This window comes from Symphodus melops (genome assembly GCF_947650265.1).
Source record: "Symphodus melops genome assembly, chromosome: 20".
Lineage (NCBI taxonomy): Eukaryota > Metazoa > Chordata > Actinopteri > Labriformes > Labridae > Symphodus > Symphodus melops.
The window spans coordinates 5,413,470-5,431,325 of record NC_136710.1 but is presented as its reverse complement, the minus strand read 5'-3'; the positions used below and the strand labels follow the sequence as shown (position 1 = coordinate 5,431,325).

The window sequence follows — 17,856 nt, the reverse complement described above, 5'->3', positions numbered from 1 at the left end:
GGATGTAGTAACAATTGAAAAGGCAGACCAGTATTTCTGGCTGCATCGGTCCATCTTTTCACAAGTGGCTCAATGAATAGAGAAGGAACACAGTAAAACAGGAAATCAGACAATAAAGAGACTGTGGTGGGGAAGTGACCTGCAGCAAACAGGTTCACACAAAAAGTTACACATACAACATCTGCGACTTATCTGCTAAAATAAGTGTTTAAAATCTTATCCTTATGGGAAGAAGAGCTTCATTGACAAAACATGTGATTAATTGTATTTTAAAGTGCCATTACTGAACTGAGTATTGTGTACAAATTCAAAGTTCAACTGGTGTCTCATGATGTGAAGTGACATTAAGTTCCTCAAAAGCCAGATTAAAAAAAACAACCTTGTGTAACATGTTGGTTTATTGCCACTGAGTGTATCTGCTGTTCAAATCGTGAGGAAGATGTCACAAGTCACTTCTCTACACTTTCAAAACTATCCAGTCAAACGTTCACTGCACAGACCCCTGCTGACGCTTATAAACATTTACTTGCAGCTCGGTTCGCCATTTAATCTTTCCATCCCTGGTCAAGTGAATCTCCATTAGGCTACCAAAATGTAAAACATTAAAATAACCTGCCTCTCCACTCTGGTAGATCTCTTTGCAGGTCCAACATTATGTTGTGTAAAAAGTATCTGCTTTCAGACCTGTCACATTCAACCGAGTCAAAATATACATCTGAGGAGCTGAAAGGAACAGAGACAGTCGTGTCAACACTGAGCCTGCCTTCATGTCCGGTGCCATTTTGTCCTGTATCTTGAGACCTGACACCGAGGGCTTTCTATACATGGACTTTAAAACCAGACCGTTTGTGTGTGGCAGGATCCATCTGTGACCCTTTGCCTACAAACCCAGTTAAGGACTTGCCATGACCCCAAACTTTTCTTCTTTCTCCCCTCAAATCCTTACCCAGCGTCGTAGGAGGTATAAGGGTTCTATCAGGCCGACAATGGCACCACAGCGTTTCACCACATGAGGCTGCATGGGTACAGGGCAGGCCAGTCCCTGAAGTTTAGGGTGTGTGTTATTTATTACCAAAGTGCTGTACTTTGGTTTTATACTCTTCTCAAGCTTGAGTGTTCAACTGTGAAACATTATCACACGTTGTTTATCTCCCCTCAGTCTTCTTGTAGCTTGTTGAACAATGCTGAACTCTACTCATGTATGTGTTCCAGTTCATGAATGGCCAGCATAAGGTGGCGTTGAATATAATATATAATATATATTTTTTTGGTCCTTTGAATCGCCAAAATGGTCCAATGAAAACACAATGAGGAGTTTGCTTATAGCAGGTTAATACTGACGGGCAAGTGGCTGGCTGTAAAAGTCAAAGACTTATGTAATCATCAACTATACAGTTTATGACCTGTGTCGCAGGTATGGGTGTGTATCCATGTAAGAATATGCATTCGTCCCTCACATGAGTGTGCGTGTACCTTCACACCAATGTAGCTGACGATCTGCTTTCTTGTGGTGTCTCACGGACTCAGTGATCCGACGTGAGACAAAGCGACACACACACACACACACACAACACGCAGGGGGAACATGGTATCAACACACAACTTCCGTCAGCATTTTGTTTGTACAACGAGTGAAGATAAACTAAATCTTTTAACCTTTGAGTGTCCCAGCTGGCTGGTAAAGAGCAGGTCTAAGGTCTGGTGGACTGTGCAGCGACACACGAGGGTTGGGCAACTACAACACTGTTTGGTTACAGCAGTATAGACAGACAGTAATATTTAAATCTTACTTGTGTTGTACTGTGTATTTCTGTAATAACCCGTCAGGTATCATGAGATGGGTCTTTATGCTGCGTTGCTCTTCAAAGCTACTGACCGACATCTGAAATAATCTTTCACACCAAGTCTCACCACAACTACATCCACATTACTATAGTTACTCGAGCAACACAAATATAGAAACCACATGTCCTGACATCACACACTCATACAGCTTGTCATGGTCTGTATTGGAAACGTGAGCTTCTGTGGAGTTCATCATTACAAAGAGTGTAGAGATTAAAAAAAGAAAACGTCTACATGATATTGCACTCTTGAAAGAAATGGTTTTATTGTTCCAGACGTCTAATAATGAGCACTTGAAAGTTGTTTCTTTGTCTTTTAAACTTCAAGTACACTAACAAACTGTTTTACTACCAACATGAATGAAAACAGGAAACATTAAACCCTTTGTTACTCCGGCTCCTGAACCCTTTGCTTTGACGCGTGTTTAAATGAAGTAAGACTTCTCTTGTGGTCATGAGCCGTCGAGCCTGAGGATAAAGGTCAGTAGTTTTAGGTCAAAAGAGGATGTGTGCTGTTTGAAGGCGTCTTTAATCATCTCCTATGTGCAGAGCCTCAAAGTAAACGTGATCAAACTGTGACAACGTTGTGAATTTATATATTTGTGTTTCGGTGGTGCTCAGGAGCACATATACATTCACAACACATATTCATTTGTTAATCAAACAAATGTTATCTCATTTACAGTTTTAGCACAAAACTACATGACGAGTTGTCTCTTATTAGAGATCCTTTAGAAATGTCATTTTATCATATAAAAAGGTCAATTATCCAACTAAAGACAGCCATAAGTAAGAAAACATGTTTTCTTTCTTGGGGAATATTTGTTAAATCGTAAACAAACAACTTGATAGTTGAGTACATTCACTATACACCAAAAAAAGGGGTCTCCAACAAGGTAGTATCAATAAGTAGCTCGCCAAGAAAATCCAGAATATAAAAAAATACAATAAAAAGAATCTACTCTATGCATAAACGAAACCTCACTCGTAGCAAACTATCTACTTACTTTGGATCTATCTAACCAGATTACAATGCCCGGGTCAACAGCATGCAGAGTCAGAAATCTCATTAAAGGTAAGCATATAATATTGTTAATATATGTTGCAAAAAATAACAAAAATAATGGGAGTTGAAGTCGCTCGTGACTGGTTTTATTTTTTCGAAAGTTGAGCCCTGCTTTAAAATGTGTCTCTATGAAATAACTTAATATGTGCTCTTAAATAATAACCTGTTTGAAAAACTTAGAGTAGGAGTGGTTTGACATAATCTATGATATATTTAAAACAGAAAGGATTACTTTTGCTTTGATACAAGCAACAAGGAACTTTGAAAAGATGGATATCATTTGTAACGTTAATATGACCATCATTTATTTAAGGTGGCGTTTTGTGTCCTTTTATATTCCATCTGTAGAGGGCATTATGTGTCATTGAGGTTTACCCCAACATGTTTGTTTACTAAGTTCTTATTTTACTATATTTAAAAAGTTGTTGTGTTGCTGGATGTTGCCTAATGGATCTTTGCACGCTTTTTGTACTGCTTACTGAGTCTGGGACACTTTACCACGGGCCACGTATGTACAATTACAGATGGCTAAATCAGAAGTATATGTATTATCATTGACTATATGGACCTGGAAGATCACAATTAAAAATATATATATAACATGTTCAGCTAGTATGAGGAGAAGGCCAGCCTCAAGTGTTTAGAAATTTGGAAGTGGTTGTAAAAGTTGTCTTTATTGGGACAGGTAAAAAAAAAAAAGAGCAAGGAAGTGTTAAGTAGGAGGACATGCCCTGACACACAGACTAAACAGACTCCTAAATGTGTTCTTCGTATTCAGCAAGGAGTGGGAAATCCAAGAGTGAGGAGTGCGTAGGCAAGCTGGTGAATCACTGCTGTGTGGCAAAGACAACAGAGACAGAGAAAAGACAGAGAGACCCAGGAAGGCCAACCTGGGCCTCTCCACAGAACCAGAACATAAGGGTTCATTGCCACAGTATGAAGTCTTGAGGGAGGGATTTTAACACAGTATTATTCTGCAGAATAATCTTGGATCTTACCTGCCCGGTTGAATTTTCTATGACTTGCACCAGAGGGATCCTTGTTGACATTTTAGCAAAAAAAGTTCAAGTCTCCAAAAACAGGCAGGGAAGGGACAGTGTAAATATACTGATTCTTCAGTGTCGTTTGTGCATTTAAAAAAAATCGGTGTAGATGACGATACAGTCGAAATTGTCCAAGTTGCTAGCCAGCTAGCAGCCCCCGTGAATCAACAAGTTGAATCCCACATCAGCGGCTAGCCGAGTTAGCCAGCTAGCTGGAAACTAGCTAGCAGCAGCGACCGCACGTCCCATGTTTGTCAACAAGCATGAAAGAACTGTTTTAGTTATTTATAGCTCAGGTTATAAGATGTGAAAACATTCACTCCCAAATTGATCAAGTCGTCCGGGAGACGAGGAAACTACCAGACTGACGTTGTGACGTTTTTTTTTTTTTTTTGCAAGCTAACTAGCTAGCTACAAGGGCTAGCTTGAGGGGAAAAAGTTGGCTGTGTTGAACAAGTAGAGGGTTCAATTAGCATGCTAACCTGTAAGGATTGCTAACAAACGTCTCAATTTGCCTCCACTTGTCGTCGAAATTTAATAAAACTAATGTTTCCCAGGGTTGTTTTCATAAAGTATCCTCGACGCCCTTTTTGTCAAAATTTACTCAAAAAAAAGACACTTCCTTTCGAGTCAGGAGTGTGCAAACTTTCAGGGCCAAAGTTATTCCCCGACGAGGTCTCGACCTTCCCCCCAAAAAAATCACAGGAAAAAAAAACAAAACTAAGAAAGCGAGATGATATCCTTTAAAAAACAAAAAAGTAGAAATGTCACATGGCAGGCGAACAAGGTGATTTTAATCTGTCGCACTAGCTTCTTGCACAAATATTAGCCAAATGCAGCGAGCTAATTCCGTGTTTTTTTCTCTCCGTCTCTCTCGTAGCAAAGCTAGCTAGTTTAGCTTTATCCTCCGATGACTGCCACAGAGCAACACTTAAAAAAAAAACTCAAAAAAATCCCACGTAAAAAAAAAAATCACCGGCGCTCTTCCTTATGATGCGTGATCGGAATAAGGTCGTTCAGCAGTGCTGCAGTGCAGTGTGGCGATACTCCGACTCCTCCGGCTCCTTCTATTATTATTTTTTTTATTATTATTATTATTATTCCCCGTGGCCAGTCGACTGCAACAAAGAAAAGGGAATCATCAAGTTGTAAAATCCATGGTCGGTATCGGTTCTCTCGTGTGCACACAGAGGAGAGGAGCTGCAGTCTATGCGCACGATCCTCCAGCCGCCCTGATACCGGAACAAGCTCGCAGCAACATGGCTGCTTGCACCACGACTGAGAAAGAGACGATCTGGGGAGGGAGGGGAGTTTGTGTCTGTATTCGACTGTACTCGGCCTTTTCCGAGCACTTCACTGGGTGTTCGCAATCGTGGTTGGCAAATGGCAGGTGTGCCAGGTGATTGTCTTCATATTTCTGTGAGAATCAGAATCAGCTTTATTGGCCAGGTGTGTTAAACACATACGGAATTTAACTTCAGTAGACTGTGCTCTCTCTGTGCAATTTAAACATGAGACATTATCGATTAACTAAAAATACAAACAAGTAATTAACGACTAATATATACTAGACTAAATAAGATAATAAAGTAAAGATAGTTCTCTTCTTAGTTGAATTAAAGCTGCCCCTCATACGCCCTATGTCATAGTTATTTATAAATACTTGACATATGTAGGCTACCACTAAAATACACCATAGTTTCAAAGCGGTGAGCCCAGTATTTACATAGTCTGGTTTTAACTTTCTGTCCAATGCCCCCACAAAACAACAGTATAAATCCATGTTTATTTTAGTGAAATTGGCTGATGGTGCAAGTGATTAAGTTCATTTGAACACATCTTATCCTGTAAGTCTGCATTTTCAATGTGTGGCAATTATTTTTCAGATCTCAGAATACAATTAAAAGAAACAAAGTGTGTGTTTTTTAGGGGGAAAATCGTCCTTATTAACAACCTGGTGACAAAGCCCATACACATCCTCATTTTTAAAAAGACAAGCCACTGAGTCCCAAATTGCTCCCTCTGTTTGTGAATGTGTATGAATGTGAGTAGTTAACGCTGATGGACGCTTTACATAGCAGCGTCAGTGTGTGAATGTGGTGTCAAAGTGTGACCTGCGGTCTGTAACACACAAAGTTGTCAGAAAAGTGCCTTAGTAGCTTCAAGTCAATTAACCGTTTGGCCATATTCTTTCACAAAGTTCTGCAGGTGTCACAGGTAAGGTGCCCGCAGGCGCAGCATGATTTTTCCCCCATGAAGTCAAATCCACTTTATCCTTTTACCTGTTGCACGCCTACCTCTACACCTTGTATACTTCAGACATACATTTTATCTGAAACAAGTCATGTCGGAATAGAAAGCAGAGGGCTACTAACTCGTGTTTGTTTGCATTATTTCTTACACCGACATCTTCAAACAACTTCAAAACCTTAAACCAATAATTACTGACACATCTAAAATGATTATAGAACGGTGAAAATGAACATGACAAAAAATAAACTGTGGAAATAAAGCAGGACCAGATGTGAACATAACTTTCATTGTCAAATAACCAAGGTATATGTCATGTCATACATTGCCACTGCATACCAACTTTAATTTAAAGGATCTTTTCTGACGGTGAAGGTCCTGGTTTTTCTTACTTAATAAGATGCCCCCTCACTTTCGTGGTTTTAAATACATTTGGTGGATGTTATATATTTATCCTATTATCCTAGTGCACCATTTTTACATAGATATGTCTGCGGCTGTTGCAAATAACTAAACTGTACGTTGCCATGATTGAGTTCTGGTTCCTGACTGCAATCGCAGCTGTGAAAGAGTCATTTGTAAATATGTACCTATAAGTGCGAGTGTGAGATGCTGACAGCTGGTGTAGACATTTTCAAGTTACTTAGCAACAGCCATGGAGTGGGGAAGATCTACTGTATGATTGCAAGTATTGATGTCTGAACTCTGTCAACCAGGAGTGATGCAAAATTAAAAAATAAATCAAAATATTCACACGATGCAAGGATGTTAGTAGGGAACCAGAAACAGAAACCAGCAAATGAAGAGGCTTCTTACTAATATCTGGGAAAGCATCCAACTGGCAGGATTTCCCAATGAATCAAGGGAAAAATCACATCCCTGATGATGGATAGAGTGTTCTCAGGAGCCGAGCAGCACTGTTTTTAAGCACACAAAAAAAATGTTTCCATACAGTTAACAGCCTTGTTTATGTATCACTGCAGCCTTTCTTGTAACATATTCATATCCCAAAAAAAAAGAAAAACTACCTTGGGAGACTATCCCTCTCTTTGAAGGCTTTTGGAGCATGTCCACTGTGACGTTGAGGACAGATGTTAGATGCATTGTGCAGGGTTGTGTGACGTGAATCTTTCACTGAAAATATCACAACCTGTCATGTTAATAGCCACATGAACTCACTGAATGTATTTTTTTTTTTTGAGGGGGTGGGGGATTTACATGAGCCGAGTAAGAGTGGGCTGTTGTGAAAATGTGCTTAAGTGTCTCCATCTGCAGGAAGAGAGATTGTATTACAGGGTAACATCTATCTATCTATCTATCTATCTATCTATCTATCTATCTATCTATCTATCTATCTATCTATCTATCTATCTATCTATCTATCTATCTATCTATCTATCTATCTATCTATCTATCTATCTATCCTGCGTGTCCTGTTAATATTTGTATGAGAATACGATCTTGGCAGCCACACTTCCATTGTGTGACTAAGAAACAACACTCTTAGTAGGAGGTTGAACTGCAGCATCTTAATTGCCTTCTGATTTGTGGATATTTTAAGTGTCACTTGGTGAACATTCAAACACATAACCACCTTTTTTTTAATCTCCTGCCTCCTATTTCAAGGTGCCAAATGTATCAGCCAGAGCGAGGCAGTAATAACAGTTTTTGTTGGTGTAGCCAATAATTTTCTCTTAACAGGCTGGCAAACCAAACACATCATCAACAGACAGTTGGTACTTCATTGTCAGCCTGTCCCTTGGGACTTTTTGCATTTTGGTATCATCTCTTGCAGAATCTAACTCGGCTCCACTCGCTCTCTGGCAGCAATGCAAATCTTGGTTACTGTGACAACCACTTAAAAAGCATCCAAAATCTGGCCGTCACATGTATGATCTAAGTGCACTAGAGCATGAACCAAGCAGCTGTTACCGGGGATTTCAGTTTGAGTGAACCAGTTGTTAGACAAAGTTTGGACGTCGGGCTGTCATTGAAGAATTACACCAGCTGTTTAAAAAAGAACTGACAACAGAATGTCCTAAATCATGAACTGACAGAATAATGGGGGCAATGCTAATGCACCTGAACAGTTTGGTAGGTGGTGACACTCAGAATGAGCGCTATTAGTGAAGTCATCAGACACAGGCGGACTGACTGTGCCAGGACTGTAACATGATGTACTGCTGCTGAAATCTGATTAAGTACAGGGCACGAGTAGAAACAGGCATATTTACATTTGATTGGAGGTTGTTTTTTTTTTTAATTAAACAGGGTTTCCCTTGCATGAGGTTCATGCCACAGAAAGGATGGAAGCCGGCCTCTATCTGATTTATTGTTTGATCTAATGTTTGAAAGGTTTCTTGATTTGCATTTATGAGTGAGGCCGTCTTCTTTTATGGCTCCGTCCCCTGTTGGTGCTCATGTCTGCATTCACTCTCTTCAAACGTTACACCCTCATGAGGTAAAGTCCCTCCTACACCTGAAAACACTCATCTCATGTACTGCTGTTTATACACATTAATACACTGAACTCAAAAGCAGCTCCATCTTTGGTTCAAATGTGACCAGGTAGCTCTGACTGTTTGGAGAAGATCAGTGCAGGACAAACGTTAGCTCATGTTAGCGTCGAGTTTCTGTGCCAACAGGGACATTATTAACGGGTCTCTCTGCAGTAAATGGCATCTCTTCAGAGCTTCATAAAGGGTTCATTTCTCAGAAAATTGTAGACATTGTTAAAGCCAAAGGCCAACTGAGGTTTATTGTCACTACTGATCTGCACTAAGTTATATTTCAAAAGTGAATGCCTTAAAGACAGCGTTGAAAAACAACAAACGTTTATTCATAAAAGACAGAAGTCGAGTGCAGGAAAAGAACATGAATGTTCACAATCAGCAGTTTGGAGTTAATGACAAAATAAAATAAAAACATGATTCTGAGCATGATGTAACCGGCAGTCATACAAAGAGTTTTTCTTTAGCAACAATCAGTACAAAAAGAAAGTCTGAAGTGTTCAAAGGTAGGAGCATAAAAGTGAAGACAATCCGAAAAGTGAACTTTTACAAAAGCTTTCGACCATGAACAGAACACACTGGGTGATGGCTTTCATGACTCAAATCAAGATCTTTGTTATTTATGGATATGAATTCTGATTTCTTTAAAGTTTCTACGGGAAAAGAAGCTCTCATATTACTGAAATGAAGACAGGACGTCTTTAGTAGAAAAAAAACAAAACACTGAAATTGAACATCCCAAACGCCCAGGCTGCCACAGTACATGTGAAAGTCTAAAACAAGACAAAGTATAGGAATATAAATAAGAGTCTGTGCTGGTGTTGAAATAGCCTCCCATGCTGACAGGGAGCGATGATTCCCCGACGTGTCTCACTCTCTCTTTAAGAAGCAGCGAGCAGTTCCTCCACAGCGACAGTCGTCAGGTCCGAGTAGAAGTTCCCCTCGTTGTCTCCGCCTCCGAACACCAGCAAGGTTCTGCTGACGGCTCCTGTTGCCTTCTCGTCCACATCCTCACCCTCCGCCGCTGAGAAACGGGGGCTTGCGGCCATCTCCATGGCGATGACGGAGTGGCCCGCCCTTGGGACGGCGAGCTGAGGCAGCGTCACCTCGGTCCAGCTGTTGGTGTCTGAAGAAAGTGACACGGACGACAAAACGTAGTGATGTTAATAAAGGTGGATACATTGAGGAGTTTTTGGTGATAAGTTGAATTTTCTTAACGGGACAAAAAAAGGGTTTTATGTTTAGAGTCATTTTTAGAAGTGATTTTATTCCTTTAGTAGTCTGGACTTCATGTGAGGTCGTTTATGTTCATGTTTATCTGTTTCATGTGTGCAGACGTGAAGACTCTGATCATCTGTGTTATTGTCACCTGTATCAAAGACGAAGGTGTCGCTGAGTGCATTGTTTCCGTTGTAACCGCCGTGTACCAGGAACTTTGTGTCGGAGAGCACAGCGCTCCCATGCCAACTGGAAGACAAACACACAACGATCAAGATGGAGGACGACAAACGTGCTGCAGGTAAGACTTAGCATCAAAAAATCAATCATTATGGTATTGACTCTGATCACGTTTATTATCTGTTCGATGTCCAGCGTTCGCTACGACTGCATGTGTGCATGAGTGTTACGTTGCGTACCTTCGAGGAGACGGGGCCTTCCCAGTCGTTTTAACAGCAGAAAACTCCATCAGACCTGTGAAACAAAAACATCAACGATGCATTCAATGCCGTGTGGTAACACCTCTATCAGGTAAGCATGTGTGGGGCACAATCTCAACATCGCGCCCCCCCCACATGCTTAAGGCTGTCCTTGTGTCAAGTCATTAAGTGTGTGAGGGATCTCTCACTGACTTTTTGAGCATGTATGATGTAGCATGAGGGGATTACCCATAGTTCCTAGCATTGTGACATGGAACATAAGACTTCCCAGGGGAAGCCACAAGAATGGAAAGGTAAACAGAACGCCTTAATATGGACAAAAGGGAAAATGGTCAACATGCTGTGTCATCCTCGTGCACTCAATCACTTTTCAAGGTGATGTCACTTGAGTCCTTAAGGGTTTAGGGAGGTCATTGAGATTCAGCCCAGGAGTTCCTATTCGTGCAGATTAGTGTGTAGCTCACCCAGGTCCAACATGTACATGTCATTGTAGCAGACAGGAGTATCCCATCCACCGAACACATAGATCTTCCTCTCCTGCATCACACACGCAGAATGACTGAAAGGAGGAGAAGAGGACAGATTAGAGTGCTTAGATTTGTATTAAAAAAAACTATATATATATTCATTTATTTTTTCCAATCAAACCATCGTACCCTGAGCGAGGGGAGGGCATGTCTCCAGTTACAATAGGCTGGTACCAAATGGAGAGGTTGGGGTCGAAGATGTACAGAGAGTCACTGCAGCCGTCGGGTTCCGGGTTGGGTCGAGGAAACACCCCTCCGAGCACAAACAGCTCCCCTCGGAACAAACTGCAGCTGTGGTAGGCGAGAGGAGGGACCTTACCTTGAGCCTAGGGCACACAAGAGAGGGGAGGAGGATGTGAGGAAAGTGGACAAGGAGCATAATGGAGAAGAGGTGTGTGGGGGCCTACACACCTCCACCATGGTCCACTTCCAGCTCTGTGTGTCCAGAATGTGAACGTCATTGAACCATTTCTTGTTCTTGGAGCCTCCAAACACAAATATCCTCCGGGAGTCTGGGTCGTAGATGGCGGTGTGTCCGATCCGGGCCTCTGGTGTTGGACCCTCCGCCAGAGTTTCAGCTGCAACCCAGGACTTGTCCTCTGAGGGACGGAGAGACGAGAACACTCACTCTGATATGGACGCAGGGAAAAAAAGACTCAAAAACCTGCTCAAACTAGATCCTAGATTCCTCACTTACCTGCGCAGAGTTTCCACATGGGGTCTTTGCAGAACTGCATCCTGGCGCCCTGCCCGCCAATCAGAATGGCCGTCTGAGCATCGATAGCACACAGAGACTGACCCCAGCGACCTGACGGGCTGACCAATGGGGCTGCAGGGAGACATGAGAAACTCAACATGGCAGACAAGAATATTCTGTAAACTCAGGTAGGGTGAGGTACATCGAAGTACTCGCCATGGGACTGAAAAGCAAAATCGATATTACAAAAGATACATCTGAAATAGTCTAGTGTGTGAATGTACAAACTCACTCGTTTGTGTGGGAGTCTTGGCCTGCCGACTCTTTGTCCTGGCTGCACTCTGAGGAGGCGTTCTTCCCACAATCCCCTGCGTCTCTCCTGCTACATTAGCTGTTGAGAGGAGGAGATTTTTAGAGAAGACACACAGCACACAAGTCAGGAAAAAAAGCTCTTTGATAACACACTTAAAGATCTTTCACCAAACATGTTTCATTCATTTAATCCTTCCTGATCTAGAAAAGTCACACTTCTCCCTCACCCGTTCCCTTGGTTTTTGTCGTTTCTCCACTACTGAACAGCTTCTGCCCGCCCTTGATTTGACCTCTACCCTTTCGCACAGGTGTCGTCTTCTCCACTGCGCCCCCATTTGGACACGCGTTCTCCTCCTCCTCCTCCCCTCTCTTGGTCACTTTGTTCTCGCCGACGTCTCCCTCGGACGCGCGCTCTCTCTTCCTCTTGCCATTGAGCTCCCGAGCTGTGAGGGGAGCCACGGTGTCCTGGGAGGGACAAAACTCTCCTTGTCATTGAACATTCAGGAAACAGGCGAGCATAGGCTGACAAGATCAGCCAATATCACCTCTAAGATTCGCCTCAAAAGACCAGAATGCAATGGTGCAACACTAACCTGTTGGGCCTAAGTATTGCGCTCTGTTACTGAGGGGCATCTTAGAAAATGTGTAGTAATAAAATATTGTTTTAAACATAGACAGCTGTATTTATCTGTAACATAGAAATAAAAAAACACCTGTTAACCTCCACACATCCCCCTCGCTGTTTGCCTGCAGCTTAATTCAAAGTATCACAATGTTGATGTGTTTCTGCATTACTCTCTACCAGGTCAAAACCATACACTCTAAATGTTAATGGATGAAGCCTGGGTGATGTCGCCATGCTCTCAACATAACGACAGGCAGAGAGCTGGAGCGGAGGCGGGTCTTAAGTCTCCTGCCAAACAAAACTACAAAACGCCCGTCTTGATATTTTGATGTCCTCACTGCCAACTCAACTTCAAACACCGAAATATATTCCACATAAATTACCTTCGGGGTGTATTCTGTCACGGCCAGGATGAGCTCTGGTTCTGACCAATCGGATTTTTCCTGAGGAAAGAAAAATAAACACAAGACTTGTGAATACCTTTCATAGCCACATAGATTTTTAGCTGTATGACATCATTTTGTTTTTATTTATGATGCATATATGCGGCCATTTTATAGTCATTATTTAAGAATAAACTGAAAACTGCCATCGTGCTTTTTCTTGAACATTTCTAAAATAATTGTCTTGTGGTCTGTCAACTTATTGAGAGAAAAGAAATGAACCCATCTGGTGCATTTCTCATACAAATCCCAAATTATTATTACTACCAATATTTACCAGGCTTCCTCTTTCCAGGGAGACATTCAGTATGACACTGCCTGTCCATGTGTCCTCTTCCCACTGCTCCCATGACAGGCACCTGTGGTGGGTGGGGTGGGGGGGTGTTATTCATGACATCATCATATCTATACTAAGGTGAGTCATAGACAGTGGATGTAAATACATGCGCAAAACACAAGAAACTTCACAATATAAATTCAGACCTCATCTATATGCACCTGACTAAAAAACTAGAAACGCCTACTTGTTATATGGAGTGAGTTTTCCAATCGTTATGGGCATCTTGTCAGCGTCGTTGAGCTCCGCGTTGACGCAGATCCTCTCTCCCCACGGTCCGCTGCTGAACAGCACCACCTGGCGGACACTTGGTGGAACTGCAACAGCAACTCGCGACGACCCATCGCCACTAAATAAAAGTAAAAGGGAAAAGAAAAGGGGGAAAAAAGGCGGTAACATAGCTTTTCTATAATATTCAGAAAAAATAGGTGACAAAGTAGCTGTCTGACTGAACGTGTTTCACAATAAAAGAAGAGAACCGAGAATAACAAGGCGCCATTCAGGAGCATATAAAACAAAGGTTTATGACATGCACTGGTTACCAACTTTAACTTTGTAACGATAACATTTAAGAGAGATGATGAGGATACAAATTGAGGTTTGCTGGACAGAATATTTCAGGTACTGTTTAAATATCCATCGTAAATTCAAATCACCTCAGCAATCGTTGAGCAGGACCGTGTACTCCAAAAACCGCAAAAACTCCGAAATCATCCATTGTGACTTGTTTCCAAGGCGACGGCGTTAATCGTCACTGCTATCCTTGTGCCAGTTTTTTTGTTTTAAATATGGGGCTTTGTTTCCAACATTAAAAACAACGATATCGTGTCAGTCAAACATCTCCCGCCATATGTGTGTGTACAAAATCTAAACTCCGCGCGACTTCTGGTAAAGGGCTCATGAGCGCGTGTTTAATCGCCACGCGTGTCTGTACGGGCGGAGTCAGAAGAGTCGACAAGATCAGAGCATAGATGTAGCTCCACCCATGCAGGATATGCTGGTTTATCTACCGAGCACTGAAGACTTTGGGTGACAAGGCGCAAACCAATCAGAGCCCTGCATTCTGCACATGTGTGCAAGTTGCGTTCAAAAGAACTTGTTACCAATTTCAATTTCATTTTTAAAAAAACTTTATTTATTATCAACGTCTGGCTGTTACAGTAACAACAATGTACAGTACACCATACATTACGGACCCAATTTCACATCCATCAAACTAGAATCCAAACAACAGAATAATCGAGGAATAAAAAGTGATGAATGAAAACTGTACGCACCACAAACCTCTTTTACTTACTTACTTTACAGAAGTTAAAAAGCTTAACGTAATGAACATGAATCTTATTTATTATTTAAATTGTAACACAGCTCAATTTCTGTTCATTATTTATTTGTTTTTGTAATGGGACTATGTACAATAATAAACCTTTTGATGCCTTTTGATGCATGGTACCCAGTCAGTTTATAGAGCTAGTTCACTACAGTCTTTCAGCAGGTCACAATGAAATTATCACAAACAGCATTAAAGAGTACATTGTAACAAACATAGCAGAGTATACCAGAGCAGTACATGACTATCCCTCTCTCACACACACGTGCACACACACACACACACACACACACACACACACACACACACACACACACACACACACACATTTCAGACGGCTACTCCCATGATCAAGTGTGTCTTCGAGGAAACAAATTGCATCTCATCGTTTTCAGTTCTCTCCTGTTTTAGGCAAAGAGCAAATCTATGTTGTACCTTAAAATGAAAAAAAAACCAACATGTACAGTTTATGCAACAACCCTGTGGTATTGCTCTGAATTTGTATGATTTGTGTCATTTCTTATGTAAATCTACATCACATCCCTCATGTAAAGTGTGTATGAAAGCAGGGGTGATTTTAAATGAACCTTCAAACACTGGGAAAATATTTGACACGAACCAAGCTGTCGTCAGAGCGCCACCCTTGCTGCACACCGATAGGTTTGCTTCCGATACTCTCTAAAATTTTTGATTTAAGACAAAATATAGGTGACAAATAATACATCTTCGTGTATGCCAGTGACTATAACAAAAAATGTTGTAAATTCCCTGTTTTTTCCAGCATCATGAACCGAACTGTAAACGCATCCTCTTCAGCTTCAGATTATTTCTGGGCAGACTGTCTAACTCCTGGACCTTCGACAGGCTTAATCATCCTCTTTACTACCTACTGCTTTGAGTTCATTGTCGGTTGCCCTTCAAACACCTGGCTCATCTGGCACATCCTTAAGAAAAGGTAATTTCAGTGAGTTCAACTAATTTGTAACTTTTAAGGCCAAAAAGGAACGTTATAAATTTGTGGCATTTTGGAAAACAATGTCATTCTTGTAACCAGTTCTTTCAAACTGAATTTTTTGGTCCTGTCTCTCCATCCAGTTATATGAAAGCTTTCTTAATCTTGATTCAATTGAAAGGTCAAAGGTGGCTGGTATCCTCCCTGCAGACTTCTTCCCCTTCCACGTGGCGCTCACTCAGGTTGCCTTCTATGTGATGTTGCCGATAATCCTTGTCAATCACTTGCTGTGGCAGAGTAGCACTGTGTTGGATGTGACATCATTCCTGAACTCATCGATGATGATTACGAAGCCCCTTCTCCAATGTCTGGTGTGTGTGGAGAAGTACATGGCTGTGGTGCGACCCTTTGACTATCTACGGTAAAAGCACACAAAAAGTTTTTGTAATGTTGAGCAAGTCCAGAAATAAAAAGAAAGCAGGTTTACAGGCTGTGTTGTAAGTCGACTTCGATTGGCAAGACCGACAATAGGTTAACGCCTGTCTTGCAAACCTGAATACTGAATAAATAGTGGAGAGTCATATAAAAATGCATTTCAGTTTGTCAGAAAGGTCTTTGAAGTTTTAAGCTGATATTGTGATAACGAATGGGTGGAATGCTCCTTTAATACGTAAAAACAATGTCTTAATGTTAAAATGTTATCGCTAGCATTCAAACTTGCAAATATGCATCATTACTTGCAACTTGCTTGTTCATATTTCTGATATGCCCTCTGAAAAGTTTGTTTGTGGTGAACATGTTTCATTCATTTTCATTCATTCTTGTTGCTTTTTCAGGTTTAAGGGGCATCAGTACAGATGGGGATGTTTGGTTGCCACTTGGTTCATTTACATCCTCTTTGCTTCGTATGGTATTTTAAATCAGTCCCCCATCACCATATGTGTAATTTTCCCGCCTGTTCTTGCCATCGACACCTTCTGCAGCCTGTCTGTTCTCAAGAAATTAAAAAAAACTCCACCAGGGGACAAAATGGTGATGGCGCACAGGAAGAAAAAGATAAACGGGGAGGAGAAAGTGGAGACTCACAAAAGCAGTCCAGTTGTGGGTGAGGAGGGGAGACAAGAGAGAAACAGCCGTAAAGAAGGAGGGAAAGTGAAGACAGTTAGAAGCGATGTGCCAAAGGTTAAAAAGGAGATGAATTCCATAAAAAAGAAAGCATTCAACACCATCGTCATCATCCAGGCTGTCCTCACTTTCAACTACCTCCCGTTCATGATCAGTCTGATTATTAATGGACAAGTTCCTCCTCTAACCATCAAGTGTCAGTGTACGCCTTTGGCTTTAGCTGCTTTAACCAGCTGCAGCTTCCTGCAACCTCTGCTGTATCTGCACAGACTGGGCAGGCTGCCATGTCTGAGCTCACACAACACCTAGCTTCTGTATCCTCAATGTGCCACATTAACGTTATTATTTACAGACCACAGCACTGAGCCACATCTGCTATACCACAAAAAACTTATTTGACATTTTAGATGAAAATCCATTATAATAAAAAAAACAAACTTCTCCAGCAGATTAGAGATGATGACAGCATAAACGCAAACACAGCAGGAGGGTTATATGAGTAGTGTGGTTCTATAAATATGGTAACAAAAGACACACATGTCCTGCATCATCTCTGGGTTTCTGCAAACAAAAGATGCAACATTTCTCTCAGACCAGAAAAAAGCCTTCAACTGATTAAGTTTAGGGTTCTGTGAAAAGCGTTTAAAGTGCACATTATTTGTTTGAGTTAATGGTTAACACAAGCAGTGAAATGCTTTGCTGTTATATGCACTGTTCTATAAGCCCATTGGTTTACTGTATGCATTAAAATGTATTCTCTCCTACATATTATCTGTTCTATTTTGTGGCCATATAGTTTGTATTATTATAGGGTGCATCGCGTTTTAAGAGCTTGAAATACTAAAAAGTTTTATGCAGACTATGTGCCTTCAAATTGTATCAAACGCAAAGTACAATAAAATATTGAAGTGTTACTTGAGCAAAACAAAAAGAGCATTTCTCATTCTTTGGTACCATTTGCATGTGTTTTAGTACATTTAGGCACATAGAGATGTCCACAGTTTAAAATATTATCATGTCTTTTGGGATCATAGTAGGACATTGTTCATTTACAGCAGCTTTCCTATTAAACTGGGCTCTGCAGAGCTGGGACAAACTTTGTTTTTGTTTGTTTGTTGTGTTATGTTATGTTGGGAA

The 17,856-nt window shown here is 41.2% G+C and overlaps 2 protein-coding genes and 1 long non-coding RNA gene across 3 annotated transcripts in view; 1 reads left to right on the top strand and 2 right to left on the bottom strand.

The window, feature by feature from the left end:
- Positions 1-5,342, bottom strand: part of mark2b (MAP/microtubule affinity-regulating kinase 2b) — a 44,033-nt gene extending 38,691 nt beyond the window's left edge. Inside the window, 1 exon segment of the mRNA XM_079371331.1 lies at positions 3,909-5,342. Coding sequence (XP_079227457.1) covers positions 3,909-3,959 — 51 coding nt within the window. The 5' untranslated portion in view covers positions 3,960-5,342.
- Positions 5,343-8,747: 3,405 nt separating this feature from the next.
- LOC306841115 lies at positions 8,748-9,434 on the top strand. Its single transcript, XR_013781434.1, has 2 exons — positions 8,748-9,219; positions 9,253-9,434. It is a non-coding gene; the product is annotated as an uncharacterized lncRNA (long non-coding RNA).
- krcp (kelch repeat-containing protein) lies at positions 9,021-14,219 on the bottom strand. Its single transcript, XM_079370779.1, has 13 exons — positions 13,969-14,219; positions 13,500-13,661; positions 13,253-13,334; positions 12,916-12,975; positions 12,135-12,372; positions 11,888-11,986; positions 11,596-11,727; positions 11,310-11,497; positions 11,028-11,224; positions 10,836-10,930; positions 10,351-10,405; positions 10,083-10,180; positions 9,021-9,839 (listed from the first exon to the last, which is right to left on the bottom strand). The coding sequence occupies exons 1-13, from the start codon at positions 14,028-14,030 to the stop codon at positions 9,595-9,597; spliced, it is 1,713 nt and encodes a 570-aa protein (XP_079226905.1). The 5' UTR covers positions 14,031-14,219; the 3' UTR covers positions 9,021-9,594.
- Positions 14,220-17,856: the final 3,637 nt, after the last annotated feature.

Excerpts from the sequence above, each read along its gene's own strand:
- krcp (XM_079370779.1), bottom strand. The coding sequence starts at position 14,030 with ATGGATGATTTCGGAGTTTTTGCGGTTTTTGGAGTACACGGTCCTGCT. Across the intron at positions 13,335-13,499 it reads AAACTCACTCCATATAACAA|GTGCCTGTCATGGGAGCAGT; the intron begins GTAGGCGTTTCT and ends CACCCACCACAG. Across the intron at positions 11,225-11,309 it reads GGAAGTGGACCATGGTGGAG|GCTCAAGGTAAGGTCCCTCC; the intron begins GTGTGTAGGCCC and ends TGTGTGCCCTAG.